The sequence below is a fragment of the Peromyscus leucopus genome, chromosome 3, assembly GCF_004664715.2.
Source record: "Peromyscus leucopus breed LL Stock chromosome 3, UCI_PerLeu_2.1, whole genome shotgun sequence".
NCBI classification, from domain to species: domain Eukaryota; kingdom Metazoa; phylum Chordata; class Mammalia; order Rodentia; family Cricetidae; genus Peromyscus; species Peromyscus leucopus.
Window position 1 is genome coordinate 105,688,820 of NC_051065.1, and position 27,351 is coordinate 105,716,170.

The 27,351-nt window shown below is 54.0% G+C and overlaps 1 protein-coding gene across 1 annotated transcript in view; it reads right to left on the reverse strand.

Moving 5' to 3' along the window:
* Positions 1-9,318, reverse strand: part of Plxna1 (plexin A1) — a 46,657-nt gene extending 37,339 nt beyond the window's left edge. Inside the window, exons 1-3 of the mRNA XM_028854387.2 lie at positions 9,271-9,318; positions 3,210-4,470; positions 1,630-1,812 (exon numbers count right to left, since the gene is read on the reverse strand). Of these exons, the coding sequence (XP_028710220.1) occupies positions 1,630-1,812; positions 3,210-4,451 (1,425 nt within the window). The 5' untranslated portion in view covers positions 4,452-4,470; positions 9,271-9,318. The remainder of the gene's footprint in view (positions 1-1,629; positions 1,813-3,209; positions 4,471-9,270) is intronic.
* Between the last annotated feature and the right edge of the window lie 18,033 nt (positions 9,319-27,351).

The following is a 27,351-nucleotide window of genomic DNA, read 5'->3' on the forward strand; positions in this document are numbered from 1 at the left end:
ACACTCCAGGACTCAGTTTCCTCTCTGTGGGAGCACTGCCAACCAAGACTCAGGGGAACAGGCATGCTCTGAGCTCACCAGTCAAAGCCAGTAACCCAAGGGGCCCTGGGGCCCAGGAGGCAATGAGGAGACAGAACTGGAGGGACCTGTTCTCCCAGCTCACTGGGGCCTGTCTGCCACCCCCTCAGTCCACAGGACATCAAAAGGGGCACTCCCAACCACAGAAGCCCATCTCCAGCTGGGAGGTAGGCATGGGGGTCTCTAGGTTTATTGCGGCCGGCTTCCACGACCCTTCTCAACCCACATCCACCCACCTCTCTCAGTGGCTCCCAGTCCCGTGTGCCTCCTCGAGACACTCTTAGGTTATAGAAAAGGGGCTCCAGGACACACCTACACCACCTAGGAGTCACAACCAACAGGACAGGGCTCCAAGGGCAGCAGGGGCCTAGTCTGAGCCGGCCAACCACCTACCTCCATAGGCCAGGTGCCGGGACTCTATAGTAAAGAATCCAAGGGATTCCTTGCTTACCCCAGAGGCCCCTCAATTACCAGCTCAGGTCCCAAGGCCTCAAGACCACCAGCAGCACCCCAGGATAGTGACACTGAGAATGAGGACTTCCCAGAGATCACAGAACAGGCAAGGCTGGGACGTGGTTTCCACAGGCCAGGCTAAGGGGCTGAGAGCAGCCAGGCCTTCCTGGCCCTGGGCCCAGGCTCACCCACGGGCACGCGAGCAGGCAGGCCAGAGGGAGGGGCTGTGTCAGCAAGAGCTCTCAGCTGTTATTTCATCTCCTGGCCCTGCTTGATGGTCCTCTGGGTACCCAGGCAACTCCACCTTTCAGTGTTACTAGAGCCTTCTTCCACCCAGGTGGGACCCCGCCCACTGCCCACCCAGGGACAGGCAGACCGACAGCCTCTGGAAGTCCCCCCTTGTCCAACCAGTCCTGGAGAGGAAGCGAGTCTAGAAATCAAACAAGCCAGTACACAGACCCAGCCTCACCCCAAGGCCTGAACGGGGCCCCCATCACTCAAGTCACCCGCTCCCTGGGCACCGGGCTATGGTGTGATGGGGGCGGGGCTCTCCCCTTGCCCTGCCCTTGGCCTTGGCCTTGCTTGGCTGCATGGTGGGTGGGAATGGAGCTGGCTGACAGAGAGTGCTGCTTCAGCAGACACCAGATCTCCCAGGGCTGGAAGGAGGGCCCACTGGGGAGGGGGCCTGCACAGCCCTGCTCTGCCCAACATCTACACAAGCTTCCCCTCCAGCCTCTAGACACCCAAGCCGTCCTCTAGGACCCTGGCTTCTGTACAATGACCCTGAAAGTCTTGTTCAGCAGAACAAAGCCAATCACAAGCCCTATCACGAGCCCCTTGGGCCCCCAGATACACAACAGGACAGAGGAAAACTTCCCATGGGAAGCCCAGAAAGAAGGAGGCCCTTCAGAGGCACTCGCGAGATCTGAGCCCTTCAAGGTCACTGGGCCTGGCACAGAGGCATGCACCCACCCACCTCATGCACAGACCCAGTCTCCCTGTCAGAGAAAATCTGGCTTCTATCCCTTGGATGGGACCTGTACCCACACACAAACACACTACCCAGGGGTGGCCCCTCCAATCCCACACAGGCCTGACCTTGCGGATGCGGCCGCTGCGAGTGCCAGCAAAAACCACGGTGCGGCCCTGGTAGTCATAGGCAGCTACAGCAGTCAGGCCATCATCCTTGTCCACAAAAAGGGGTGTGCCCTCGATGGTGACCGTGCCCCCCAGTGGCTGGTTGAAGTCCTGCCCACAGAAGTCGTCATCGATCTGCAGGGGCTGTAAGAAGTGGCAAGGTAAGCATTTAGACCTTCACCTTGAGTAGAGCAGGGGACGGGGTTGGGGAAGGAAGGCCCAGGGAGGGAGTGGGGGGTGCCATAGAGCTACCCAGACCCAAACAAGGCCCATAAAATTCTGGGGGAGACACAGGGCCTGTGACGCAACCCAGGTCCAGTGAATGTGACGCGTGAAGGAAGGGTGGGTGAGCTGTAGGGCCCCCAACATGGAACCAGGCCAGCCTACTCCAGTAACGGGAATGATGGACAAAGGAAGTAATGGCCTAGAATTGGGGGACAGCCAATAGAAGTATTCCTGCTGCAAATCGTACATTTGCACCTTGCGTGTAGACAAAGACGATGTGTAAGGCGGGAGGGAGCGGGCACACCCAGAAGGCACAGAGAGGGACCTGCTGTGCCGGCAGGAAGCAATCAATACCTCCAGGTTCCGGAGACGGGGGAGAGTAGAGGCACGAAGGGGAGGGGGGTAGACAGGACCGGAGTTTGGGGAGAAGGAAGAGGGACAGCTGGCTCTCCTCTGGGGTAGAGGTCACTGATACGGATGCAGAGGGAGGCCAGCCAGGCTGGGAATCCCTGGGAAATAGTCAGGAGTAATGAGCAGGTCTGAGGCCCGGAGCAGGGCACCCAGAGTCCATATGGGAACACAATGCCTTTCCTGAGAAGCCAAGAGAAGAGCGGTGGCTTCATCTCCCGCTGCATTCAGAGCCCAGCCACGCCTATGGCACCCCTGGAGGAGGCAGGGACTCTACCTGCTCCTCGCTACTCCAAGGAGCAGCCTGTGGCTCCAGTCAGAGATGGGAAACCTGCTGGAGGAATAGCTGGCTTTGGGGACAGAGAACACTGGCTGTAGAGCACCCAGCACAGGGTAGCTGGGCGGCCCCTATGTCAGGGCCTCTCTCGGAGTACATCCCATGGTGCATTCAGCACCCAGCATTGGGCATGGTGGGGTTCCAGGAAGCAGGCAGCTTGCCAGGAGGATATGGGGGAGATAAGCTCCATAGAAGCAGTATCTGGAGTCCTTGTACTGGCTGTATGACCCTGGGGAAGTCAATCTACCTCTTAGCCTCCATTAACCTCATCTGTAAAAGGGGAGCAATCTAAAAATGGTCATCACCATCCAATGTCCCTGAGGGCTTTGGAGCTGTGTGGACAGGGGCTATCACCCACTTCCTAAGGCACACGGTGATGCTATCTATGGCTAGGAGCAGACTTTGGGGCTGGTAAGCTGGGTTCAGGTCTTGTCTCACAGGGCTCGGGGCCAGGCTGGCGAGAAAGCAGAAAACATGCCCAGCACAGAGCAGGGACACCAAGGTGTAGATAAGATGTGACCCGAGGGAGGGTGGCAGGAGCCCCTCCCCATACTCCCCTCCCCCCACTCACCGAGTTGATGCAGCCCAGCTCCTTGTTGAGCAGCCAGGGCAGGGAGAGCTTGCCCTCGCCACGGTAGCAGGACTGGATGCGCTCTTTGATTTTCTCCTTGATGGCCCGCAGTGTGAACAGGCACAGCGCCGACTCCTTGGGTGGCTTCACACGGTTCTTCTGGCCCTGTGCGAACACGGTGAACAACACGTCCTCATCCTCAGCGAGGCCCAGCTGCTTGGCCAGGGCCTTGCCTGGCCGGCTCAGGTAGGCATCCTGCACCAGGCGGTACTCCACTCCGGCCTGCTCACAGCCAATGGGGAACTCCACGTAAGAGTAGAACTTGGGGTCATTCACACACAACCGCACAATCTTGGAGGTGAAGAAGTGCTCACCCGCGGCATCGGGGGAGGTGAGCTGCGTGTCCAGCTGCAGGGTGAGGTAGTATACGAACTGCTCGCTGCGGAAACTGTACACATAGTAGATGTCAAAGGCTGGGAACTTGGACAACGTGTCTGATGGGATCTTGAGCTGAGATGACACAAACTCGTCCTGGTACACGAAGCCAAACATGTCAGCATCTTCCTCGTTAGCCATGAGCCGGCGGCTGGACAACGTGGGGAAGTACTCTGATTTGCCATCGATGGGCGTGCCTACAAAGAGCTTGGCCTGGCCCTGGCCAGGTGGTCCGGCAATGAGTACGCCCGCCATGCTGCTGGCTTCTCGGACACTGGACAGGTAGTGCTCTTTGCGGTGGTGTGGCTCGCCCAGCTTGAAGAGGTCGTCCAGCCTCAGGAACTGGCAGATGCCCTGGGAGGCACTGCCACAGGCCAACAGGCGGTTGGCAGCATAGTCCAGCAGCAGAAGCTTGTTGACGTTGTCTGTGCTGCCCAGGCCATGCGGGCATGACTGTACACTGGGGGGCGGATAGCATTTCTCGTTGTCTTCCACAGGGCCCGTCACATGGGCCCGAAGCAGGGTCAGGTTCCCCGACAGCTTGTAGATGCGGTTCACTGCGCCAACATATACCTCCCCCGTCTGCTCGTGAACCACCAGGTGGGTGAGGCCCCAGTCATTGGCCACAAAGGTGCGGAAGGCGGGTTGTGGACCCACGCCAGCTGGGGGTGAGCTGATGGCCATCCACACACCCCGCAGCAGCAGCAGCAGTAGCAGCAGCAGTGTCCGAGGGCTCAGGGTTGGCAGTGGCATGGTGGGCTGGGGCCTCAAGTCAAGGTACTCAGGTCCTGTAGGGGTGAGCATCATGGGACTGGGTTTCTTGGCCCTGGAAAAAAAACAGGCAAGAGAGGGTGTGAGGGTGGTGTTGCCCACTTATGCACAGGGCGTTCACGCATGGCTTCCCCATTCTATGAGTTCCCCAGGTGTGTGTGTGTGTGTGTGTGTGTGTGTGTGTGTGTGTGTGCGCACACGCATAAGCTATGTAGATACCTCCAAAAAGACCCTCTACCACTACCCAGACAGAACAGAGCAAAGAAGGCACTTCCGTGTCCTGAGGCATGCAGGCAGCAAGGGTGAGCCAAGTGTCACAGGGAACACACTGTGGCTAGCAGCAGCAAAACAGGATAGCGGCCTGGCAGCAGGGCGCTCCACTACAGCCTGTGCCCTGCCATTCCTGACAAGGTAAGAATGGGTCCAGGAACACAGGACATCTTTCAAGGGTCTGGGGTCCACATGACCCTGACTCAGGACCTGCCCATGCCCTGAGGATCAAGATCTCTCCGGATCCTCAGTCTCAGATGAGTGGCATGTTCCCTGCATCAATGTCCCCCCACCAAAGCTGAGCAGAGATAGGCTGTAGTACACATACCCTCCTCCACACAGTGTCAGCTGCCTTGGTGATTCCCAGTACCACTTGGCTCAGGGCAGCCATGCCCCACACTATTAGACACTCTCTGATGTGTGGACTGCTCCCGAGACCCTAAAACAACCCCCAGCATAGCGTCCACACCCACAAGGACCACCAGAAAGAGCCCCTCCCCCACAGTTCCACAGCCCCATGGCAGTAGTTCCGAGCTTGGGTCAGACTAGTGCGCCCAACTTTCCATGGGATCTTGTCTCTGGCATTCCTCCCTGGTTGACCTTGGCCCAGCATGTTACAAACTTCAAGGTCGGCACTCTAAGGAAGAATCTAGAAGCAGTACCTCCCACTAGAAATCCCATACCCCCAGGCAGAGGACACTGCCCGCAATGGCCCCTTCCAGGACTCCTGTCTCATACTGCACTCTAAGCAAAGACGACTTCCAAAGAGAGGGAGGGCTCCCTGAATCCCAGCCCTCAACAGTGTCCTCTGCCCACTCCTGGCCCCTCCACCATTGTCTACCCTCAGCCAGGACCCCATGAGGCAGATCTGGGCCACTTTTTGGACCTGCACTGCCTCCCAAACCCTGGCATGCCACCTCAAATCCAGCTGTGTACCCACTGCCCCTGCAAAGTGCCACCTTCCAGATTTGAGTAGTTAGTGTTGGTCAAATGTAATGGCCCTAATGGAGACAATCCCTTTTCCTCAGTTTCCCTAGCCACCAAAGGGATAGCGACACTTCTTTCCTGGTGGCTGAAACAGTTTGAAGTCCATTTCCTGATTGACAGGTGCCATACTCTTGAGGACAGCAGGGTCACAGAGCCTGCCCTGTGGGCTTGGGATGGGGGTCCTCTTACCCTACTCCTTGGCTGATGTCTGACCACGGAAGTGTTTAGTGTGGCAGTCAGCCAGTACACACAGCTTCTCTATACTCCCACACACTGCCCTCACCCACAGCCCCATTCACAGCTCGGGACACTGAGACTTAGAGATGGCACCCTCTCCAAGTCTAGGTGTGGAGCCAGCCAGAGGCAGGAAGCGAGTTACAGGTGCTCAGGCCTTCATCTTCCATGTCTTACTCTAGCGCACAAGGCACCTTGTCCGTTCCGCTCTGCCCCCACAGCCGCTCAGGTAAGCCTGAGATGCCTCTTCTGACCTGCTCATTCGGACAGTAGCTGCTAGCATTCAGTTGTCTGCCTTCATCTGTGGCATAGGCCTGGTTAGTGGCTCTGGCTACTTATTGCTCAAATGCTCTCCCCAAAGGTCGTAAGCTGGGTGCAAATAGGTCACACTTTCTCTCCAGAGCCACCGGGCCCAAGCGGATTCAGCAAACACTTGTGACTGAGTGAACAAGTGAGTCAAGGCACTAGGAGTGGCCAGCCAGGCCTGGACAAAGCTGTCCTCAACACGAATCCAGATGGGGAAACTGAGGCTCAGGGCAGCAACAAGTGTTGGCTTAAATCCCAGAGCAGATGCCGGGTGGTATACTTTCGCAGGAAACCTCCCAGCAGGCTGTCAGCCGCCCTGTGCCCCAAGAAGAGCAGCCACCAGGGGCCCCCACAGGCAGCCAGAGGGGAGAGCACCCCCACCAGTCTCCTACCCCCCAAACCAAAGCAGACTAGAGAGCAGGTTGCTTGCAGACCAAACGGGCCTGGGCTGAGCACCGAGTCCATGTGAACTCCAAAGAAAACATGAATCACTCACCGTTTATCAGTTCAAAGCAGGCCTGCAATTACCAGGGGCTGGGCTCTCCCCTCCTCCGGGATAATTATACACGTCTTAATGCAATTACGGGCCCTACTTTTTATATTAAACAGGAGGGCCCTGGCTGAAGAAGCCACCATCCAAACTCCAGCCTGGCCCTGGGCCCACTCCCCCGCCTCCTAACAGAAGCTGCTGGGAAGGGATTGGCCTGGGGGGCACAGGGCTGCCGGCCAGAAAGGAGGGGATCCCAAGCCCACACCTACCACGCACAAAGGCTAGCAGGGATGCCTGGGCTACTTTCTCTAGTTTGGAGAGACGAGACTCAGGGCTCAGACAGATCCAAGGTCACACAGCCAGCCCCGATAGAAAGGGACTAAAAGCTCGAGTTCCTGTAGAGACCCCAGGCAGGAAAGCAGCCAGGTTCTACTCAGAAAACAGTGTGTGTCTGAAAAGGAGGGTCTGATACTGGGTGCTGGGCCAGGCTGGGGGAGGGGAACAGACGGCTCTGGGTTCTGTGAGCTTCCTGGCCAGCCTACAGAAGCTCCCAGAGGGGCCTTTCCACCTGCTCTACAAGAACCAGGTCCAGGGGAAACTGGTGGGGTGGAGGTACTCTAGGAGGGTGGCATGGAGAACACTCCTGCTAGAAATGCAGATGGGGCAGCTTGAATGGCCGGCGCTCCCCAACATGGACAAGTGAGACACTGAACAGGAGGACCATGGTGGTGCTGGGTGTGTGTAGAAGGGACCCAGAGAGAGAGAGGCCAGGCTTGTAGGTGGGGGCCTCAGCCAGGGGCCACTCTGGAACAGGCCTCCAGTGGAGCGCATAGAGCCGGTACCCTGCCCTCTCCTAACCCTGGATGACACCATGGTTCTTGCTCAGAAACAAAGACCTCAGAGCCCTCACAGGGGGAAGGCTCGCTCCCTGTGTCCTGTTGCTCTGGAGCCTAATGGGTGTGGACAGGCTGGTCTTGTCATCTCACCTAGTGGTTCCCCCTCAGCAGCCAGAGGATTGCCTTGTCACCCTGCCCCACCCTGTGGGAGGTCACAGGAGATGGTCTCCAGTGGTCTACTCTCTACCTGGAGGCCTTGGAGTCCTGCTCTCCAGAAAAGGTGCCAGCTGCTGGCCTTCCCTGGGGCCCCATACTCCTGGCCAGATGCTCCATGGGATGTGGCTTTGTCCACGACATCGTCTCTGGCCCCAAACCCAAGAACACATATCTCAGCCAACCTTGTACACAGACCCCCAGCCTCCACCCATGCTGTCCTCTGGGTCTGAAGACACCTTTGGTGGGCTCCAAGCTGCCACCTCCCCACTGCCCGACAGCTTAGCCCTGAAGCAGAATCCCTGCTTTGCGCCTCTGCCCAGGGCACTAGCTGAGCGCTTCCCAGACCCAGCAGACTCTTGACCAGCCTAATGCAGCAACTCCCTACCCTCCTGCTCACCCCCCAAAAGCATGGGACTTGGGAAAATTAGGGGTGCTCCCGGAGGGCTGGAGACACACAGGATAGCACCACCCCCACAGAACTGAAGACGGGCAGCACCTGCTGGAGGGGGTAGGCAGCACCAGGGGACAGAGGGCCGGAGGTAGGAGCCTGGCTGAGGGGCAGAGGCTCAGTTCCTTCCCATCCCCCCCAACACACCCCTTTCTTTCAAGGGGCGTGGCCCCAGCACCCCACAGATGAGTCTGAGACAGCTCCTGGCACCAAGTAACCCCTCAGAAGCCTTCTCATCCCCTTCCAGGGCTGCACCTGGGGTCTCTGCAGGCAGAGGGGCCTCCCTGGAGTCTACGCTCGCCCTTCCCCGCAGCAGCCAGAGTAAGCCCACCACCGCCACGGTCCTCGCCGCACCCCAGGCCTGGGACCGTCCAGGAAGCATGGGGGGAAGCCTCCAGGGAAGGAATGACCCCGTGGAGGCCCTGCGCAGGGGGAGGCCGAGGAGGCCCGAGCCGGCGGCCTCTCCGGTGGCACCGCACCGCCCCTTGCAGCCGCCGGGTGGAGGGCCTGCGGGCCGGGGCTGGCCGCGGAGCTCACTCGCGCGCTGGGGCCGGAGGGGGCGGGGGTCCCCACGAAGCCTTGCAACTTCCACCCCCACGGCCCGAGGCCGGCCCAAGGCGCAGCACGGGACCTCCCCAAATCCCGCGGCCCTGCCCGGGCCTGCCCAGCGCGGCGCTCGCCTGCGGCCCACGTCCCCGCCCGCGGCCCGGTCCGACCCGGCGCGACACGGGCCGACATGGGTACCCGCAGGGCCCTCCCCGCGGGGCCACTGCAAACTTTCTCTTCTGCCTGGAGGAGGGGGCCGCTACTGCGACCATAGACATTGCGCCGCCCGGATCGCAGGGCCCCCGGACGCGCTGCGACCCGCCGGGACGCAGCAGCCTTTCGCAGAGACCGCGCCCGGACACACGCGGGCGCCCGGCCGGAGCCGCAGGACACGCCAGCCGCGGACACGCGCGCCGCAGTCCCCGCGCACACCCCTGGCCACCGCCAGCGCCCCCCGGCCACTCGGGACCCCGGGCCGCTATGAGCCTCCGCCGCCCGCGGGAAAGTTGCGCCTCGACTCACCCGACAACCCCGGGCGCGCCCCGCCGCCGGCCATCGCCGCGCCCTGCCGCTTGCCCCTCCGCGGGGCCGCCCACGCCGCGCAGGCCGCCCAGGCCGAGGCCGCCGCGCCCGGGCTCCGCTCCGCTGCGTGGCTGCGTCGCCGCTGCCCAGCATGAATGGGGCGCTGAGCGCCGCGCGGCTGCGGACCGGCCTCGCTCTCGCCGCCCCGCGGAGCGCTGTGCCGCGCGCATGCGCCGGCCGAAGCCGGGGGCGGGGCCGGGAGGCGGGGCGGGACCCGCGATGGCCTGCAGGGGGCGCTCGGCCCCGCGCCCAGAACGCGCGCGCCGGGCCCCACCGCTTGCCTTCAAAGGGCGATGCCACCTTAGCCTTAAAACTCTGGGCTGGTGTAGGGGTGGGTGAGGTGGTCGGGGTGGTCCCAGGAGTCGGTGCGCTGTATAACGAGCACGGGCTGGAAGCCGAGCTTTCGTCCACGGAAGGGTAAACTGAGGCTGGAGGAAGCACTTGCCCTAGTCTTACTGCTCATCTTGGCCTGCGCTCCCAATCTCTAAGGTGGGACAGGCACTGCACCTCGCAGGCCCCAGGCAGTGGCGCGTGCCGAAATGCCCAAACTCAGGGACTTACGCGGTCCTGCAGCGGGGCGTGTTAAGACCACCCCAGCAGAATAGAGACAGTACCAGGCGGACCGTGGGCACGGGACTGGCCTGCAGAGCTGGGTGCGCCCGGTCTGGGGCGCAAAGAGAACCCGGTGCAAGGTAGCCAGACCAAAGCGAGGCAGGCAGCCGCGCGCAGAACGGAACAGAGCAACCACAAAAGGTGGTCATGGGAGGGGCGAGCGCTGGCTGGGTACAGCCTGGGGGACCCAGTGCAGTTCACCCGGTAAGGACCATTGTCCCTACTTAATCCTCCCAGGCAGCCATCACCCTCTTTCCCTGTGCTCATCCTTGCCTGGCTTTTTCTCTGGGTGTGACCATTTATATTTTGTCTCCCCGAATGACATATTCTTTTGTGTGGCTTATTTGGGGATGCTATAGAAATGGGGTCCCACTATCTTCTCTGAGAGGAGTGCAGGGGTTCTTGGACAGTCTTTTCTCTCACTGTGTGGTGTGGGCCACTCTGGATAGTAAGTGTCCCCCCTCCCGCTCTCCCCTGCGCCCCCCCCCCGCCCCCGCTGATGCACTAGGATTCCCCATTCTAGACCTTGGAGTGCAGGGCCGTGGTAGGTGTGTGTTTAGCTTCAGCAGATTCTGCAAACTGGTTTTTCCCAGTGAAGTCCCACCCCTCCGCATGGTGGAGAAGTGTCAGCAACAGTGGAAAAGGTTGTGCTTTGATTTTGCCAGGCTGAGGGTAGGAGCTGGTTCTCCATGCCCCCGAATGAAGGTGAGGCTCTTCTCTCAGTTACACTTGGCGTCCTGTACAAATCTCTGCTGTGCTGTACGGATGGGGTAGACTGAGACTGCATAGGCCATAAGACCTGCCCAAGCTCCCCAGTTGGTTGGTGGCGGAACCTGGAGCCTAGCCCAGAAGTCCAGCTCAAAGCGTGGGCTTCCCAGTTGCACACCTGGTACAGAGCTGACAAGGCTGCTTCACGTGTTTGGCTGTGCTGTCCACTCCACAGCCTTACACAGACTCAGCAGTCTGCTTGGAACACTTTGGGGAGGTAACAATGTGAAGGCCACTGCCAGCCTGAGGATGTGCTCATCCAGCTGTTCCCTGAGTTGCCTCTGCTCCTTGGCTCCAGAGGCTGGCTGCCTCTGACCACACTTGCCTGGTCTCCTTTGCAGACCTGTCTTCCCAAGTACCACTTGGCAGGCACTCAAGGCTCTTCCCATTTTGGGATCAGCAATGTCCCAACATTGCTGGATTCTGCTTTGAGGTAGGTCCTCACTTCCAGCTTCTCTGAGAAAACTGGGGCTGGGTATGGTCAGAACTCAGCTCAGGGTTACCTTGGAATCCCACCTGTACCTGTCTCCCAAATACAACACATTCCTGTAAGTTGTCCAACCGTAAACTCTAGTGTCATCAACCAGTCCCTCTATCCTTCTGCATTTCCCAACCCTGAGAATTCTTCCAGAAACTAACTCCAGGCTGCTCTCAAATCCTTTGTCTCCCATGTGTTTTTCCCATCCCTGCTCTGCAGCATCTGTCTACTTACTAATGAACAGCAAGAGCTTTGGAAGTCAGCGCCTCAACTGTGTCACCCTGTTGGAACCTTCAGGAGTCCCTATCTCATGTTAAATAATGTCACGTACAGTCAGTCACCCGGTGAGGTGATAGAGAAGGCCGTGAGGCAGGGTTTGGGATGTGCTGGTGGGGGCTGGAGAGAGAAGACTGAGTGTTAAGAAGGTTGGCTGTTCAATCATGAGGTCTGAGGTCAGATCCCAGCACCCAAGTTGGGCAGCTCCCAAGAAAGCTTTCTTAAACAGGAGTCTAAAAACAAAGAAAGAATTAAAGTGTGGCTAGATTTGGCTATATTAGAATTAATATTTTCTGTTCATTGGAGGTTCTAAAGGAAGCAATACAGGCACAAGTCAGGATTTCAAAAATCTTACAGTACTATACAAATGATATGTATCCAGAATATATGAAGAACCCCGAGCATCAACAAAAGGTGGCTACCTCCCCATATATGGGAGGGGGATAGATGACCATCCCGCCCTTCTCTGGATGAAAAATGGCTGGGGCTGTTCCTTTGGGGTAGTCCAGGTTAGCGGCTTCCTCAGCTCCCTCAGCCTGTCGATTGCACTGCCCCTCAGCTGATGTCTCAGCTCATTTTTGTGCGACCTTACTGAGTCCCGAGAAGCAGAAGTAGAAGAGCCCATGACCACAGAAAAGCTGGGATTGAACCTGGGTCTGCAGCTTTACTGCTCCTGACCGCATTTCAGGGAGGGGAAGTGAGTCAGCACAGCTGCTGGCACTGTGGCTGCCAGGGCTTCTCCCTCTGGGGTTCCCCTCGGGGGTCACTTCTCTGCCTGATGCAGAACAGAGGGCAGGAACTGGAGAGGAGGGCTCCCGGGAGCAAGGGCCCTTCACATGCTCTAGCCCCAAACAATTTCAAGGCCATTTCTGCACGTGACAGGCCCTCCTACAGAAATGGCTCAACTGGTTCTTCCTTCCTACAGACAGCCCCATGTTAGGGTGAGAGGTCAGGAGGACAGCATTGGGAGAGCCCACTTCTCCCAGGCCCAGGTTAAAGCCTAGGCCATTCCAGTCTGCCCGTCCGCACACCAGTGCCTCTCTGCCCATTTCCCCCTCTCCCTGCTGCCACCTCCTGGCTGGAGGATGTGGGCCCTTCCTGTCTCCGGCCTCCACCCCACTGTCTGCTGCTAGCTTTCTACCTATGACCCAAGGAGGGCTGAAGTAGAGTTGCTGGAGATCCTCCTGCTCAGAACCCTCCACACATACATGTATGTCATACACACACACACACACACACACATACACACATATATATACACACACACACAGAGGCATGCACATGTACACACATCACACAGGCATTAAATATGTATAGGTATATATGCATACACTCAGACATACATACACACATGTACTCACAGGCAAATACATGACACTCATGCTTAGGCATACATAAATGCATACATACATGTACTTACACTCAGGCATACATACACACATTCGCTCACATACATATGCATATATATAAACTCTACATGTGCACATGTATTGCTTGCACCCACATATGCAGCCATGTACACACAAATATGAGCTCACAGAGACATGCACATACATGTGAAACACTTGTGTACATAGAAACATATTTAAAAACATGCACTTGTACAGCTCCCCAGCACAGAGGACTCACACATACATCCATCTGCTGGCCTGCTTACCCCTCACCGAATGCCCTCCCAACCCATGTGTGATTTCTGTGCCCCCAAAAGGAGACCATGACCCCACGTCAGGCTCTGACAACACCCTTCTACTGTTCCTGGGAGAGCTTTGTACACCCAGTTGTCCCCAACCTGTGCATGGTCCTCTGGGAAGCCTGATGAGCAGACAGGGGCTGGTGCAGTCCCTTGCACTCTGGGAAACCCACTCTGCTCCCTGGACAGAAAAGTCAATGTAAATGCGGGCAGTTGTTCCAGGTCAGCGACAGGAGGATGTCAGTGGAAAGTGTTCACAGCCTCCATGCTTGGTCTTGGCTCTTGTCCAGCCTCTAAGAGGAGGAAGAGGAGGAGGAGGAGGAGGAGGAGGAGGAGGAGGGAAGCACCTAGGCTAGGAGCTGGTACTGCAGACAGAGGGCTTGCTTGGCCCCAAGCACTCTCCCAGCCTGTCCACCTGTTCTGCCCTCCTCATATCTGAGATAGATGCAGGTGACAGCAGCTCCCCAGGGCCTGGGATCACTGGGGTGTTGCTGCTCAAAGAACTGGAAGGCAGCCATGCAGGACCTCCTGTGGCCAGGGGGCCTTGGTACTCCCTCCAAGTTAGTGGCTCTGATGACGTCCTCCTCAAGGATAGAAACCTCTCTAGCCACCCCAGAAACCTCCACTAAGACTTGGGAGCCCTTGGCCAAGTACCAGAGAAGCAAGGCATGAGCCTCCTGGCTTTGCTGGAGATTGTTTTTTTTCCACTGTGGTATAAATAGCGAGGCATAAGTATAGAGGCTAGACTTCTTTTCTCCCCTCTTGACAGGGATGGGCAGTGCCACTCTGCCCACAGGTACCAGCCCAAAGAGGACAGCTATGACACAGAAGAAGGAAACAGGATTCAGAGTCTCAACCTGACAAACCCCAAATGTTTAAGGGCTGATAAAACAAACAAACAAAACAAAATAAAGACCCAAGAGGCAACTTTGGGAGTTACTTTGACTACCCTGACCAACCATGTGAAAGGTTTCTGGAACAATGGTGATGTCTATGGATGTGTTAACATGGAAAGGGGTCTGACCCATATACAAAGAACTACAGGCAACTAATGACTGCTAGAACAAGGAGACTTAGCTTCTCCCAGGGATGAGCCCCACTACTGGTTGTCTAGTGCATAGAGGTCAGCCTTGAAGCCATATACAGACAAACAACAAAACCAAACTCAGTAGGTTGTTTATATATATTAATGCACACACATACATACACATGTTTGTCTGTATGTAACAATAATAAAGAGAAAGGAGGTCAACTGGAAAGTCCCAGGGAGACACTGGGAGGGATCAAGGAGAGTTGCTGGGAGGGGCTGGAGGGAGGAAAGGGAGGGAGACATGATACAATTCTATTTCAGTGAAAAGATTTTTAAAAATCACCCGTCACAGCAAGGACCATCTCAAATTGTATGAAAGGTGTCATCAACAGGGATGACGTCAGCATTGGCACGAGCTGGTGGCTTTAAAGCAGCCATCATAAAAGGTGTCTCAGTGAGCAATCAGGACCATGAATGGAAGAAGGAAAGTATGGAGTCTCACTAGGGAAATAGCTATATTATATAAAGACAAAAACAAAGGCAAGGGGACAGAGGGACAATCTACTGAGCCTGAAGACAGACCAGTAGAAACTATCTAGTCTAAAAAGCAGAGGGAAAATAGTTTATGTGGGGAGGGAACAGCTCAAGCCTCCTGGGATAAAACAACATGTAACATTCATGTCATTCAAGTGCCAGGAGAGGAAAAAGTGGGGAAGCTGGGAAAATATCCAAAGGAATAATGACTGGAAATTCTAAACTCTGGCAAAAGCAGTAGCCTTAACGATTCAAGAAGCTGAATGAACCCCAAATAGCATAACCTAAAGAAATCCGCACTAAGATACATCACACTTGCAAAAACTTTAAAAAAAAAATATTGAAAGCAGCTACAGAGAAATACCACTTTCACTAGGGTGGAAAGCAATTCAAATAACACAGATTTTTCATTAGAAATTATGGTGTCCAGAAAGATGCAGAACATTATTAAATGCTGAAAGAAAACATGGTAATCATGATTTTTTTTTATACCCAATGAAACTATCCTTCAGGGACATAAATGGAGACAAGAGGTGTTCACCAGCAGACTATTCAGTTCATATATATGCATACTCCTTGTGGCTAAAGAAAATCATGATATAGCAGAAAGAAAATGATAAAAGAAAGAATCTTGGATGAAAGAAGAATAGGTAAATGCAATAGACATCTGTAGAGTATCTAAATTTAGACATTGCCTGATGTTCCAATAAATGATGTAATACTAGCCACAGAAACCTGTACACATACTAAAAACAAGGCAGAGAATCCAAAAGTAAATACTAAACAGGAAAAAGAAAACAAAAACAACAAACTGGAAGCAAAGCAAAAATTAAAATGGCAGATAGCCATACTATTAGTAGTTACAGAAAACAAATGGCATGCTTCCATTTGTATAATATTTTGGGGGTGACAAAATTACAGAGGTAGAGGGACAAACTGGAGGTTACCAAGATGCTCTGGTTAAAGTAGAGTCCCTGAGGTTTGTGTATTCAAGTTTGATCCCCCTGTGGAATTTTAAGGAGTAGAAACTCTCCTGTGGTGTTTAGGGCCAGGGTCTGTTGAGGATGTCAATTGTAGAGCTCCTTTGAATCCTGGTGGCTTTAAAAGAAAAGGGAGACAGGACCAGAAGATGCACACACATGCATGCTTCCTGTCTCTCTCGACATGGTGTCCGAGCAACAGGACTCTACAGCAAGAGGCCATCACCAGATGACCCTCGATCACGGACCTTCAGAACTTCAAGCCAAGACAAAGTTCTCTACTCTTCCTTCCTCCTCTCCCCTCCTGTCCCCTCTGAAACAGGGTCTTACCATGTAGCATTGGCGAGCCTGGTACTCACTGTGTAGCCTAGGCTGGCCTTAAACTTGCAGCAATCCCCCTGCCTCAGTCCTCTGAGCCCTGGGGTTATATGAGTGAGCTGCAATTTCCAAGTTGAGGGAGTGGTTGTGTAACTTGATGTTGTGATGGTGACATGAGTCCACATGACAAAATGACAAAGAACTTGTTGACACCAAGACCAATGTCCTCGTCTCAAGGTGGTGTCACACTGAGTGACCTAAACACGAGTCCTTCTGCTCTTTCCAACTTCCTTTAAGCCTACAATTGTTATGATTTCAAAATAAGTTTTAGAAAATTCCTTGGTTGTTGCTTTAACCCTTTCCCAGCTTGGTGCAAGTGTTGCCTCTTGGACAGGGCTGCCATGGGGTCTCCAGGGTCCACCCTCAGAAGCTACTGTAGGGACTCAGAGTGCCTCAGTCCTCAGATGCTGGATCTGGGGCCTACACCTATGCCACTTGGCTGTGGCTCCTGTCACTGCTCATTTGCTTCGAGTCTAGGATGGGAGCAGAGATGACAAAGGAAAGGAAGGTGTCCAGGGCGGCTTCTCCAGGTAGTCCTGTCACTTCCTGTTTCCTGTGCATCTCCTTTCCAAGGAAGCCCCCACTCCAGGAATGGGCCAGGGAAGTCATGGTTTCCCTCGGAAATAGCACTGATCTACAAGCAGAAGCATAGGCAGACACCTCAGGGTCTTTTGGAGGGGCAATGGGCAGATATAAGGTGTCTGAAGACCAGTGCAAAAGTTAAAGACTCAGGCTTTGTGACCAACAGGGAGAAGGGAAGGGACTATGTATGAACCATCATGAAGCAGAGTGGCATGCTCCAGGACACAGAGCAAGCTGCACGGGATGGCCAGGCACCAAACCCCAAGAACCAGTGACAGAGCAGGCTGTGGGAGAGAGGTCCCTTCTCTCTGCAGCTGGGTCTATCCCGAATCCTTGCTCTGTCCCTGCTCTCCTCTCAGGATTTCCCTGACACCATGTACTGTGCTCTGAAGGCACTCCATTCTGGAAGGATTTCCTCCCATGAGGTCAAACTGCTGAACTTAGCTGTGGCTTCAGACTCCCCAGGCCTCTGCTTGGGCCAGAAAGGCCTGGACTGAATACCAGTACCTTATGCTTTTTGGCTTGTGCCAGCACTAGCTAAAAGCAGAGGCATCTGTCATGGGCCCTGGCATTCCCCAGCATGGGCTAAGATCCACAGGAAATGTGTGAGGGCACCAGAGTCATTGACTTATATGTAGCTCCTTAGCCTGCCCTTCTTGGGCATCAGCTACACCAGGTGTCAAGGCTCTGGTCCAGAAGAGCTCCAAGTCCAGCACACACTCCATGGACCCACACTCCATGCCCTGGAAAACCCTTCCTGAGTAGCAACATCTTCTGACTCGAGCAAACTCTAAAATGACACTCCAAATATTTAATAGCTAGCCATAATGGACACCAGATATTAGCAATGGGTAATATCTAACAGGTTGGGCTGGCAGACATCCATCCTTGTGGAAACCTGGCTTTACTTGTTCCCATAGATAACTGCAGACTCACTCCGAATGGCCCAAGGACATTGAGCTTCAGGCATGGCTGGATCCAATTTTGGCTTTACCTTACCATTATTCCCAAGTCTTCTCAGAACGTCTTTCTCACATGGTTCTGATGCAATAGAATCACACCTTCATTGCTGCCACCATTCAGGAAATACAAACTGTGCATGTACCTCTCCACCGCACTGTTGTGTGAGGCAGCATGGTGACATCTCCAGAACCCAGGACTTCCATGCAGTCACCTTTGGTTAAAACAACCAATGCTTTAACGGTTAAAATAGGTGCTCTTTTCTTTTTACTCAAGTAGTACATAAAGTGAAACACAACGAGAAGCCTGTCTTCAAGCTGCACTCAGGACAGCAAGTGAGAACTCTGGGCAGCCTGGGCTCACATAGCCAGCTTGGGATGTCTTCAGTCCTGAGCAGATACAATCTGCTGCTCAGACACTTTGATGTGTGTTTTGTCCATCTTTCCTCTTACCAAAAAGTTGAGTGATTATTCCTCAGGAGTGCCTGGAGATGGAGACCTCCCTTCCTTTCCCCCATTTCCTCTCTCCCTCCCCCTCTCCACTTTCCCCTCCTCCCTTTCATTTACATAAAGTGCACAGGCTTAAACACACAGTACCACACCATTCTGTCAGCACGGCACCGTTCACTTGCTCCACATCTAGGGTGGGAGCAGATGACAAGGGAAATGAAGGTGTCCAGGAGACTTTTCCAGGTAGTTCTGTTGTCCCCACCACCCCTCTGTGTGCATGTCAGCATGAGTTCTGCACTCTTGCATCTGCGACTATCAGTGCTATGTCACATCTTTGCCTCTTCTTAGGTGTGTGACTAGCTTCTAATGGATAGACAGGGTAAAGGGACAGGGACGCTCTGCACATATGCCATGCAAGGTAAGGGGCAGCCTTATAAAACTGAGGGCCATGGGACAGCTGGTGGTCTCCAGGAGCTGGACCCAACATCAGCAAAAAGACAGCTGCAAGGGAATGGATGCTGGTGGCAGTCAGGTGCACACAGTGAAGTCTTGCTTCTGGGGAACAGCCTGGACATACCTGCACTGCAGCCTGAGTGACTGATGAGCCAGCTGGCTGGGCCCAGAACTAACCCAGGTTGATGAAATGTATGCTGGGCCAGCCCAGGTTTGTGGTCCTGTTGGGGAGAAGAAAAGCAAGCAAATGCATGGGAGAGATGGTTCAGTTGTTAAGAGCACATGCTGCTCTTCCAGAGGAATGAAATTTGGTCCCAGCATCCATGCCAAGTGGCTTATAACTGCCTGTAACTCCAGCTCCAGAGGGATCCAACACCTTTGGCCTATGTGGGAATCTACATGCATGTACATGCACGCACATATGAACACTATCTAGAAAGAAAGCAAACAGTAGTGGCTCTGTGCAGCAGGACTGGGTATTCTAGCTGCTCACTGTGCAGTGTGACTTCCTAGGAACACAAGGAGAGTGCGACTACCCTAAGTCCACAGCTTCCGTGAATACATCCTGTATGGGCAGAGAGGACAAAAAGGTCATTCTCTTGAGTGCCAACCCAAGAGTGAAACACAGCATTCCAGCTCCTTAAGGAACCACCAGGTGGTTAAGGACACTGGCTGTTCTTCCAGAGGATTGGGGTTCAGTCCCCAGCATCTACATGGTGGCTCACAATCTTCTGTAGCTCCAGTCCCAGGTGACCCTATGCCCTCATCTTATCTCTGTGGGCACTGCACACATGTGATGCACAGACATACATGCAGGCAAAATACCTACACACACACACACACACACACACACACACACGCACGCACGCACGCACGCACGCACGCACGCACGCGCGTACACACACACACACAAAAACAAAAACAAAACAACTCCTCCACAAACAAACAAACAAACCAACAAACCATCAAGCCGTTTTCCAAGCCCTCCACACCGCTTACCCCAGCAGCAGCAACAGGAGCCCTGTGGGGCTGTTTGCCTTCATTTCTGCCCTGGCTGGTACGTAGGACTTTTTGGTGGTTTTATTTTGCATTTCCTCAGTAAGACATCATGACTTGATCTTTGCCTCAACTTCTCAGAACAGGGGGTGGAACCTAGAGCCTCGTACACTATGTGTGAGGCAGGTGCTCCCCTAAGCCGCACCCATGCCTACTCTTGCATGTTTATGAAACTCTTGAGAGTTTCCTGATGTTAGCTATATAGCTGTGAGGTGGTCTTAAAAAATGATCGTGAATCCCAAACTCAAGTCCAGGGGAGAGAAACTTTATAGGTTTATAGATAAAGTGAGACTCACTGGGGCCCCTCATGGGGTCCAAGAATAATGGCAACACAGAAATACAGCTGAGTCAGAGGGGACCAGTTCCCAGTAACTGGGGTTCAGCCCCTAGATCCAGCCATGCCTGAGGCTTCCCTCTTAACATCTCAATCACTCAAGCCGATGAGAGTTTTTGTTTAAGTTGGCTGGAGGTCAGGGTCTGTGGCTCATGCTGAAGGAGTCTGATTGACATATGATCCCAGTATGCCCAGACCCTGACTCTCCAGGACATAGACATTCTTCAGGAATGTCTCTTGGGAGGAAGCAGGAAAGGATGGAAAGGAGCTCCCTGGATCCAGACTCAGCCACCCCTACCTGCTGCTGGTCTATAACCCAACTCATTACCAAGTGTGTTTTGAGGCTGAATAACCATGTAATTGGCTCATACGTTCCATAGTCAAACTTTAGCAAATATGTTTTTCATAATTAGTTGATGTTTATTTAACAGGAATAACCAGCACATTAAATTTAATGAGGCAGGTTTTCACGTGAAGTGGGAATGTGCTTCCTTCAGAGTGAATTGCTTTAGTTCTCCTGGTCCCAGACCTAGGGTGATGCCAGACTGGCCTGGGTCTGCCGTGGGAACCCATCGAAGAGGGGAAAGGCAGAGAACCAGAGTCCACCTTGAGCGCTCCTGACTCCACTACAGTTTCCTCCTACTACCTGCTTTCTCACTGGTCTCCATACTCAAGGGAGCCTCCCCTGGTTTTACTCTGTGCTGTCTTCAGCAAGTGCCTGACCATAACTGTGATGCACAGCAAGGTGGTCTCTATAGGTGTCTGGTAGGTGCAGAAAGACCTGCCTGATCCTCTCTCAGGGATCTACTAATCCCAGACCCTGCTTCTCTGCTGGCCTCTCTTAGAAGGCAGAAGGACTTTGCTGTTCAAGGAGGTTCACATTGTCTAGGATTGGAACAAAGCTGGCCTTGGTAACAGGAGCCATGGGCCCAGATACACAGGGGAGAAGAGGCTGCCTGCCTCATGACCTCAGGTTGTCAGGGGCCACACCCCCCACCCCCATTGCCCATTGCTGGGGCTGGAGGAGAGCTCAGTTGGTAGAGGCCTGCTTAGCATGTAGGAGGTCTGGGCTTGATACCAAAGCATTAAATAAACGGGTGTGGTAGTGCAGGCCTGTGATCTCAGTACTTGGGAAGCAGGGGATCAAGAATTCAAGGTCACCCCTGGCTACAGAGTTGAGTTTGGGGACAGCCTGGGATATGTGAGACTCTTATCTCAAAATAAATAAATAAATAAAATAGGTGAGGCCAGTTTAGAACACTAGAAAAGAGTGTTAATTACACACACAGCCATCACCCTATCTCCTAAGAAAGAACAATAGCATGCTCTGTAAACCTCTGGTCTTTCTGGATGTGCACACATCTTTGTGTCCTGGTAAATTATTTTTAATTAGTTCCAAGAGGCTCACATTCATTTCTGTACCACACAGCAAGTACCTCACACTCTTGGTGGATGTGGCTCTGCCTATGGGTCGATCCCACTGTCTCATGTTCTCCACCCATAGGCATGCAGACCTTTGCCAGTCACTTACTTCACTGAGTCAGCCCTGGTTTAGCCCTGACCTCAACATTCCTATTCCCTTTCTATTCCCATTTTTTTGATCTCGGAGCTGGAGCACCCAGGCTTTGAGCTCTCAAGGCCTCCCATTGACAGACTTGCCATAACCTGACCCTGGACACCCATCCATCTTTCTTGCTGGCCTCTGACCACAGGAGAAAATGGACAGGGTGTGACCCTGCCTTGATAGTACCCAGGGCACAATGATTATGCTGGGACACTTGTCCCCTGTGCAGTGATGTGGAAGCAAGGAGGAGCCTGCGGGATTTTTGTCAGAGAAACCTTGTGCCAGCAAAGGGCAGACAGTAGAGGCAGAGGGAGAAGCAGGGCTGCCAGGCAGTCTCCATGGGCCTTGCCCAGCCCTTCATGGACAACCTTTCGAGTCACCCCAGGCTGGGCACCAAAGCCAGCCTGAGTACTCCCCACTCCCCATCAGATGCAGGATCTGGTACTCAGCCTGTATTTCCTGGGGGGAGGACTCAGTGCAGGACTACTAGCAGTGTACAGTGGCAGGTCTTGGAGGAGCACAGTGGGGGTCACTGCCCCTCCCACTGGCAGGTTATATCCGTAGATATAAAGAGAGAGGGGAGGCGGCTCATGGCCAATGGGAGAGCTGACGGGCTGGTCTATCAGGCCTTTTTACACCATGGCCCGAGCAGACACCTGGATCAATGCTGTTATGCATCCGTGTGAAAACAAACACGCACGCACGCATGCACACAAAACCTTATTTCTAGCACCAGTTCTGAGAACCACTGGGCAGCACCAGGCACGCAAACCTTGAATCTGTTAATGCCAGTGTGGGCTTCCTTAGTCCATTCTGCAAACTTGGCCTCCTGTATTTTGCAGCTTTTGTGTAAGATGTGTAAGGGTTCCTGTGAATTGTCCTTCTATTGTCCCAAATGTCCCTTCACATTGTCCCTTGCAAGACTCAGTCTGGAAGTATCCTCTGTCTCGTGTTACAACCTCCTCTGCTCTCCTGGAGGCAGCTGCAGGTATATCTTTTTCTATTCTTTTCTTTTCAGTCACTCTGTGCCCTCAGAACTAGGGTGATGTGTCCTGTAAACAGCACACAGAAAGCTTTTGTTTGCTTGCTTTTTGTGAACATGGAAACTCTGTTTTCAGTCTGGGGCAATGGACCCAGAGCCTGGCTGCTAGGGAAGTGCTCTACTACTGAGCTACATCTCCAGCCCTTTTGAATGTTTCATTTTTTGAGACAGTCTTGTTAATTAAGTTGCCCAGATTGGTCTCAGACTTGCAATCCTCCTATCTTAGCCTCGCAAGTAGCCAGGATTACAACTATGAACCACTATGCTCTATGGGATTAAGCATTTTATTTACTCAATTTTATATAAATGGGTGTTTTGCATCCACATATGTCTCTGTGTGCCCGGTGCCAGTGACAGTTAAAAGAAGGTGTCTGATCCTGAGACTAGAGTTACAGAAAGTTGTGAGCTACCATGTGGGTGCTGGGAATCAAATCCAAGTCCTCTGGAAGAGCAACCAGCACTCTTAACCACTGAGCCATCTTTCCAGCTCTGGGATCCTGTATTTTAAAAGACAAAGTCTGTGCATCTCACCTGGCACACTCTCCCAGGAAGTCACGGTGACTGCCCTGCCGTGTACTGGGTATTGTCCTCTTGCAGATCCTTGCACTAACTCTGGATATGCCTACTGAGGGTGACAGTGACAGGACCAGGTGGGGCAGAACTAGTCTGGTCTCAAGGCTGCTGACACTGGGCTCAAACCTGACTCACTGTCATGGACCTCTCCAGGCCAGTGATGCCATGTAAGGAGAAATGGGCTGCAGCCATATAGCCTCTATAGCCAACACTGGACTTGCGCCAGAGACACTCTCTGGGTAGCCAGGAACAGGCAAGGGCACTCTAGGATCAGGTTAGAGGGTAGTTCTGTCCCTGACACAGTTGGGGTCCATCTCCAATAGAAGGTGCAGTGTTAGTCTGAGGGCAGGGGTTGAGGGCCAGGCTGCTCTGGGTCCTGTCTCTGGATCTCCCTGTGTGATCTTGGCAAGTTATTCATTTTCTCTGTGCCATCCTGTCCTCATCTCTGAGGATGATTATAGTAGTAATTACCCCATATTGCTGTGTGAGGCTTTAAGCAAACATGCACTGATCTGGTTCCTGTTTAAAGTCTGCTAAGTGCTAGATTTGGCTGTTGGTATCATTCTCTGCCAGCTGTCCCCTACCTGTCAAGACAGAGTATAAAACACACAGGTCCATGTCCATACCTGCACTGACACCCACTGCTCATGGCCATCATCTAGGCACAGGCACACATGCCACCACAGAGCAGTGAGCAGCTGCTGAGCACTATTACTCAGACCCTTCCTTCTCAGCGGGGGTAGCCACAGCTCCCCCAGCTGCCTGAGCCCTTGGCTCCCTGCTGTGTCCAGCTCTGGGAGGCGATGATGATGGGATGAAGCACACTAACTAAGCAGGGGCTGATTCTTCTCCCCACAGGCAGCCCTCCCTCTGGTAGCTGCCTCCAGCTCCCTGAGCAGCACTCCTTATCCCACCCCCATGGTGCCAGCAATCCTTTTTCCTTGTGTCTCTCTAGCCCTGGTGGGCCAGGCGCTTCCTGCTGCTGCTCATCTAGAGTTTATCACAACACCCAGCTGAGGTTTCCGCTCCTCTTTCTCCTTTGTGATCAGCTCCCTACCTTCTGTTCCCTCTGGCCTCAATAACCATGGCTTTCTCTGCTTTCCTGGTTGGACGGAGAGAATGATACATCGAATTGCTCCTCAGCAGCAGGAATTACCAGGACATTTTTGAGGTGCACACTCTCTGACACACCCCTCTCTCAGGCAAGGTAATGGATGTGCCAAGTATGTACACAGAAACGTGCCATGCATCTCTCTCTCTCTCTCTCTCTCTCTCTCTCTCTCTCTCTCTCTCTCTCTCTCTCACACACACACACACACACACACACACACACACACACACACACACACACCCTAAAGAGAAGCTTGCTTTTGGTATCAGGGAAGTCATGGAAATGGGATGAGGTCCAGGCTGGGGACAGCTTGTATTAGCAGGTGTGCTGAGGGAGGCTGGCCACCTGTGCACAGATACACAGACCTAGGCACACAAAAGCACACAGAGGAGAACGTACACCAAAGACATACAGACACACACAAAGCATACTTCCCTGCCCATGTGAACACAGAACTCCCACATTTGCATACTCCTGTATGCACATGCAGAAATGGACATGTGCATTCCCACACCTGCATATTCAGGCACCTTTGCATATACTATCTACACCATGTACACACAACCTCTATGGCCCAAGAGCAAAGTGCCATGAGCAGTCAGCCACTCCTTTCTCATCCAAACACGCCCATCAGGAACAAGCAGAGACAAGGAATCTGATGGAGTTAGCTAACATACCCTCATGCTTTTGGGGTACAAAGGTTGGTGTATAGGCCTAGCTTCCAGCTGCTCTAGTGAGGAGGGTACGGTGCCTGGCAGCGCTGGCCTCTGTGCGGTGGATTGGGTGGGAACACAGGGTTATGGTCAGCATCCAGCCTCTAAGGGTGGGTAGGATGCCTAGGTGAGGTGACAGCTCAAATCTCAGCTGGCCTGGCCTAAACAGGCTCAGAAATCTTCCCTCCCAGCATTAGCACCTCAGACTTGACTATACCTGAGTCCAAGTGCCTTGGGTGCCTGTGGAAGGCGGTGTGGCCTCATCTTCTCAGACAGTATAAGTTGGTGCCCTCTCTCCAGCCCGACAGCTGAGCTTGGCTCAGGAAGAAGGGAAGTGAAGATACTGTGACAGGGTTTTCTATAATCATGCTCTTTGCTGGGGACTCTACTCTGCTGAGTGACAGAAAGCCTGCTACCAACACACCAGCAGAAGGAAACAGCTAGCTGTGTTGACTCCAGCTCTGGCTCCTCCGGGTTCTCTCTGACCACACGCCTCCCTCAGCTCTACTTCTGGGTACCCTCTCTCCCTGTGGGAGGAGGGGATAGGTGCCGCTGCTGACTGGGGTGGAGGAGGGGAGATTCCTCAGCAAACATCAGCTGTTTGTCAAAGAAAACAGGAGGCCACAGACATTCCCTAGAGACCCTGGACATTGCTTTAGCAACGGGGAAACTGAAGAAGCTCAGGGACTTGCTGAGCTGAGGTCCCTAGGGCTGAGGCCTCACTGGTAACTACATGCTCACTTCCCTGCCCTGAGCTGGAGACAAGAGCATCCCGAAGACAAACAGGTACAGGAGATGTTGGAGACTCTGGTGATGGGCAGTCTGTCCACTCCTCAGTCCTGGCTCTTCCCCAACCCAGGCCCAGGAGCTGCGGAAGCTCAAAGGACCTCAGTAGGGATGAACTAGCTCTGTTGGGTGGCACTGGAGGTGGAGGCAGAGGCGCAGTGGAAAGCCTCCCCTGAAGCAATGAGGGTGCTAGGGGTACAGTGGGAAGGGAGGGTGGAAGCTCAGGAGGAGCGCTCTGAGTTCTGGGGAGGGGGGGGGCGGGCAGGGCTAAGAGCACTGTTACAGTTCACAGATGGCCATCTTTCAGATTAGCTTCTATAAGCCCTAGCAGACAAGACCTTTCTAGAATGAAGCTACTCCTGCCAGGTGCCAAGTCCTCAAGCTGAACTCTGAATGGACCAGTCTTCCAGGAACAGGAGCCCCCACAGTGGCCAATCATAAGGGAGAGTTCACTGCGCTGCCCCCCTCTGTGCTTTCTTTATAGAGAATAACTGAAATGGCCAAACTCCTGTGTTTTCTGTGTTTCTGCTTTTCCAGCACTTTCCACGAAGTGCGCCTCCATTGTCTGCCTCCAGGACACTCATCATTTCATAGCATGAGGCGTCTCTCAGCTTTAAATGACAAGTGAAAGCCAATTAAGATCTTCCTCTCTGCTGTGATTCTGTGACTGGCATGGGGAGGGGCAGGGTGGCCAGGCAGCTAGGCTGAGACTGTGTAGAGGGCACAGGGAGGGTTGGGCATTCTGCACAACACTACATAGCTCTGGGGCCTGCACCCTACACTTCCCTGACCGCTGGTGGAGAATGGAGTCCCCCAGGCTGTTCCAAGTCAGTTACTGAGCTCTGCTTTTTGGTCCCAAGAGCCTCTAGGCTTCATAGTCTGGGTAAGCCTCATGGCCACCTGTGGTCAGTGAAGCTCTTGTCAGGCTGCTGCCTTCCATCCCCAGGGCCTCCTTAGGCAGGCCCCAGCTGAGGCTGGTCAGTGTTGCCATTCCCAGAGAAGAATGTGGTTCTAGAGAGCTCTGAGGCCAAGGCAGCCTTCCCTCTCCCGCCTAGGCAGTCAGCAGTGCCACCAGGGCACTTGGACTAGAAGCTGTAGGCCAGGGGTGAGTGGGGGGGGGGCGGTGTCTGCTGGGGCTCCTGCTCAGCTGGCTTGAACCTGAGACCAGTGCTGGCCTGTAGACAGACACTTGGAGGAAGCTGTGTGGCCTGGCAGTTGCTGGGCAGGAGAGTGAGAAGGAGATGCTAGGGGTCAGTGGCTGTCTGCTGACCATGTCTGCAGACCTGTGAATAAGCAAGGCACAGGGAAACTGGAAGGGACCAGGATAGAAGCTTTGCTCAGTAGTGCTGGAAGCCACATACGATGGTGCCATTTATGCCAGATCTGAGGTGGCCTGTTTCCCAGCAGACTGAGCTGGCACAGGCTTGTGCAGTCTAGTTCCCAGGTGCGCACACACCTGGCAGTGTCTGCTGCCCAGCCCTGGAGCCCGACTGAGCTTGCAGAATAGGAGGGATGTCTACAAGTTACTGCTGTGGGATTTCCAAGACAGACAATGTCTAGTAGCCCAGGTCTCTGGGGAAGGCTCAGAAAGGCTCATTGTTCCTAGATGGAGGACAGCTCTGGGGTCACTTAAGGTCAACAAGTCATGTGAC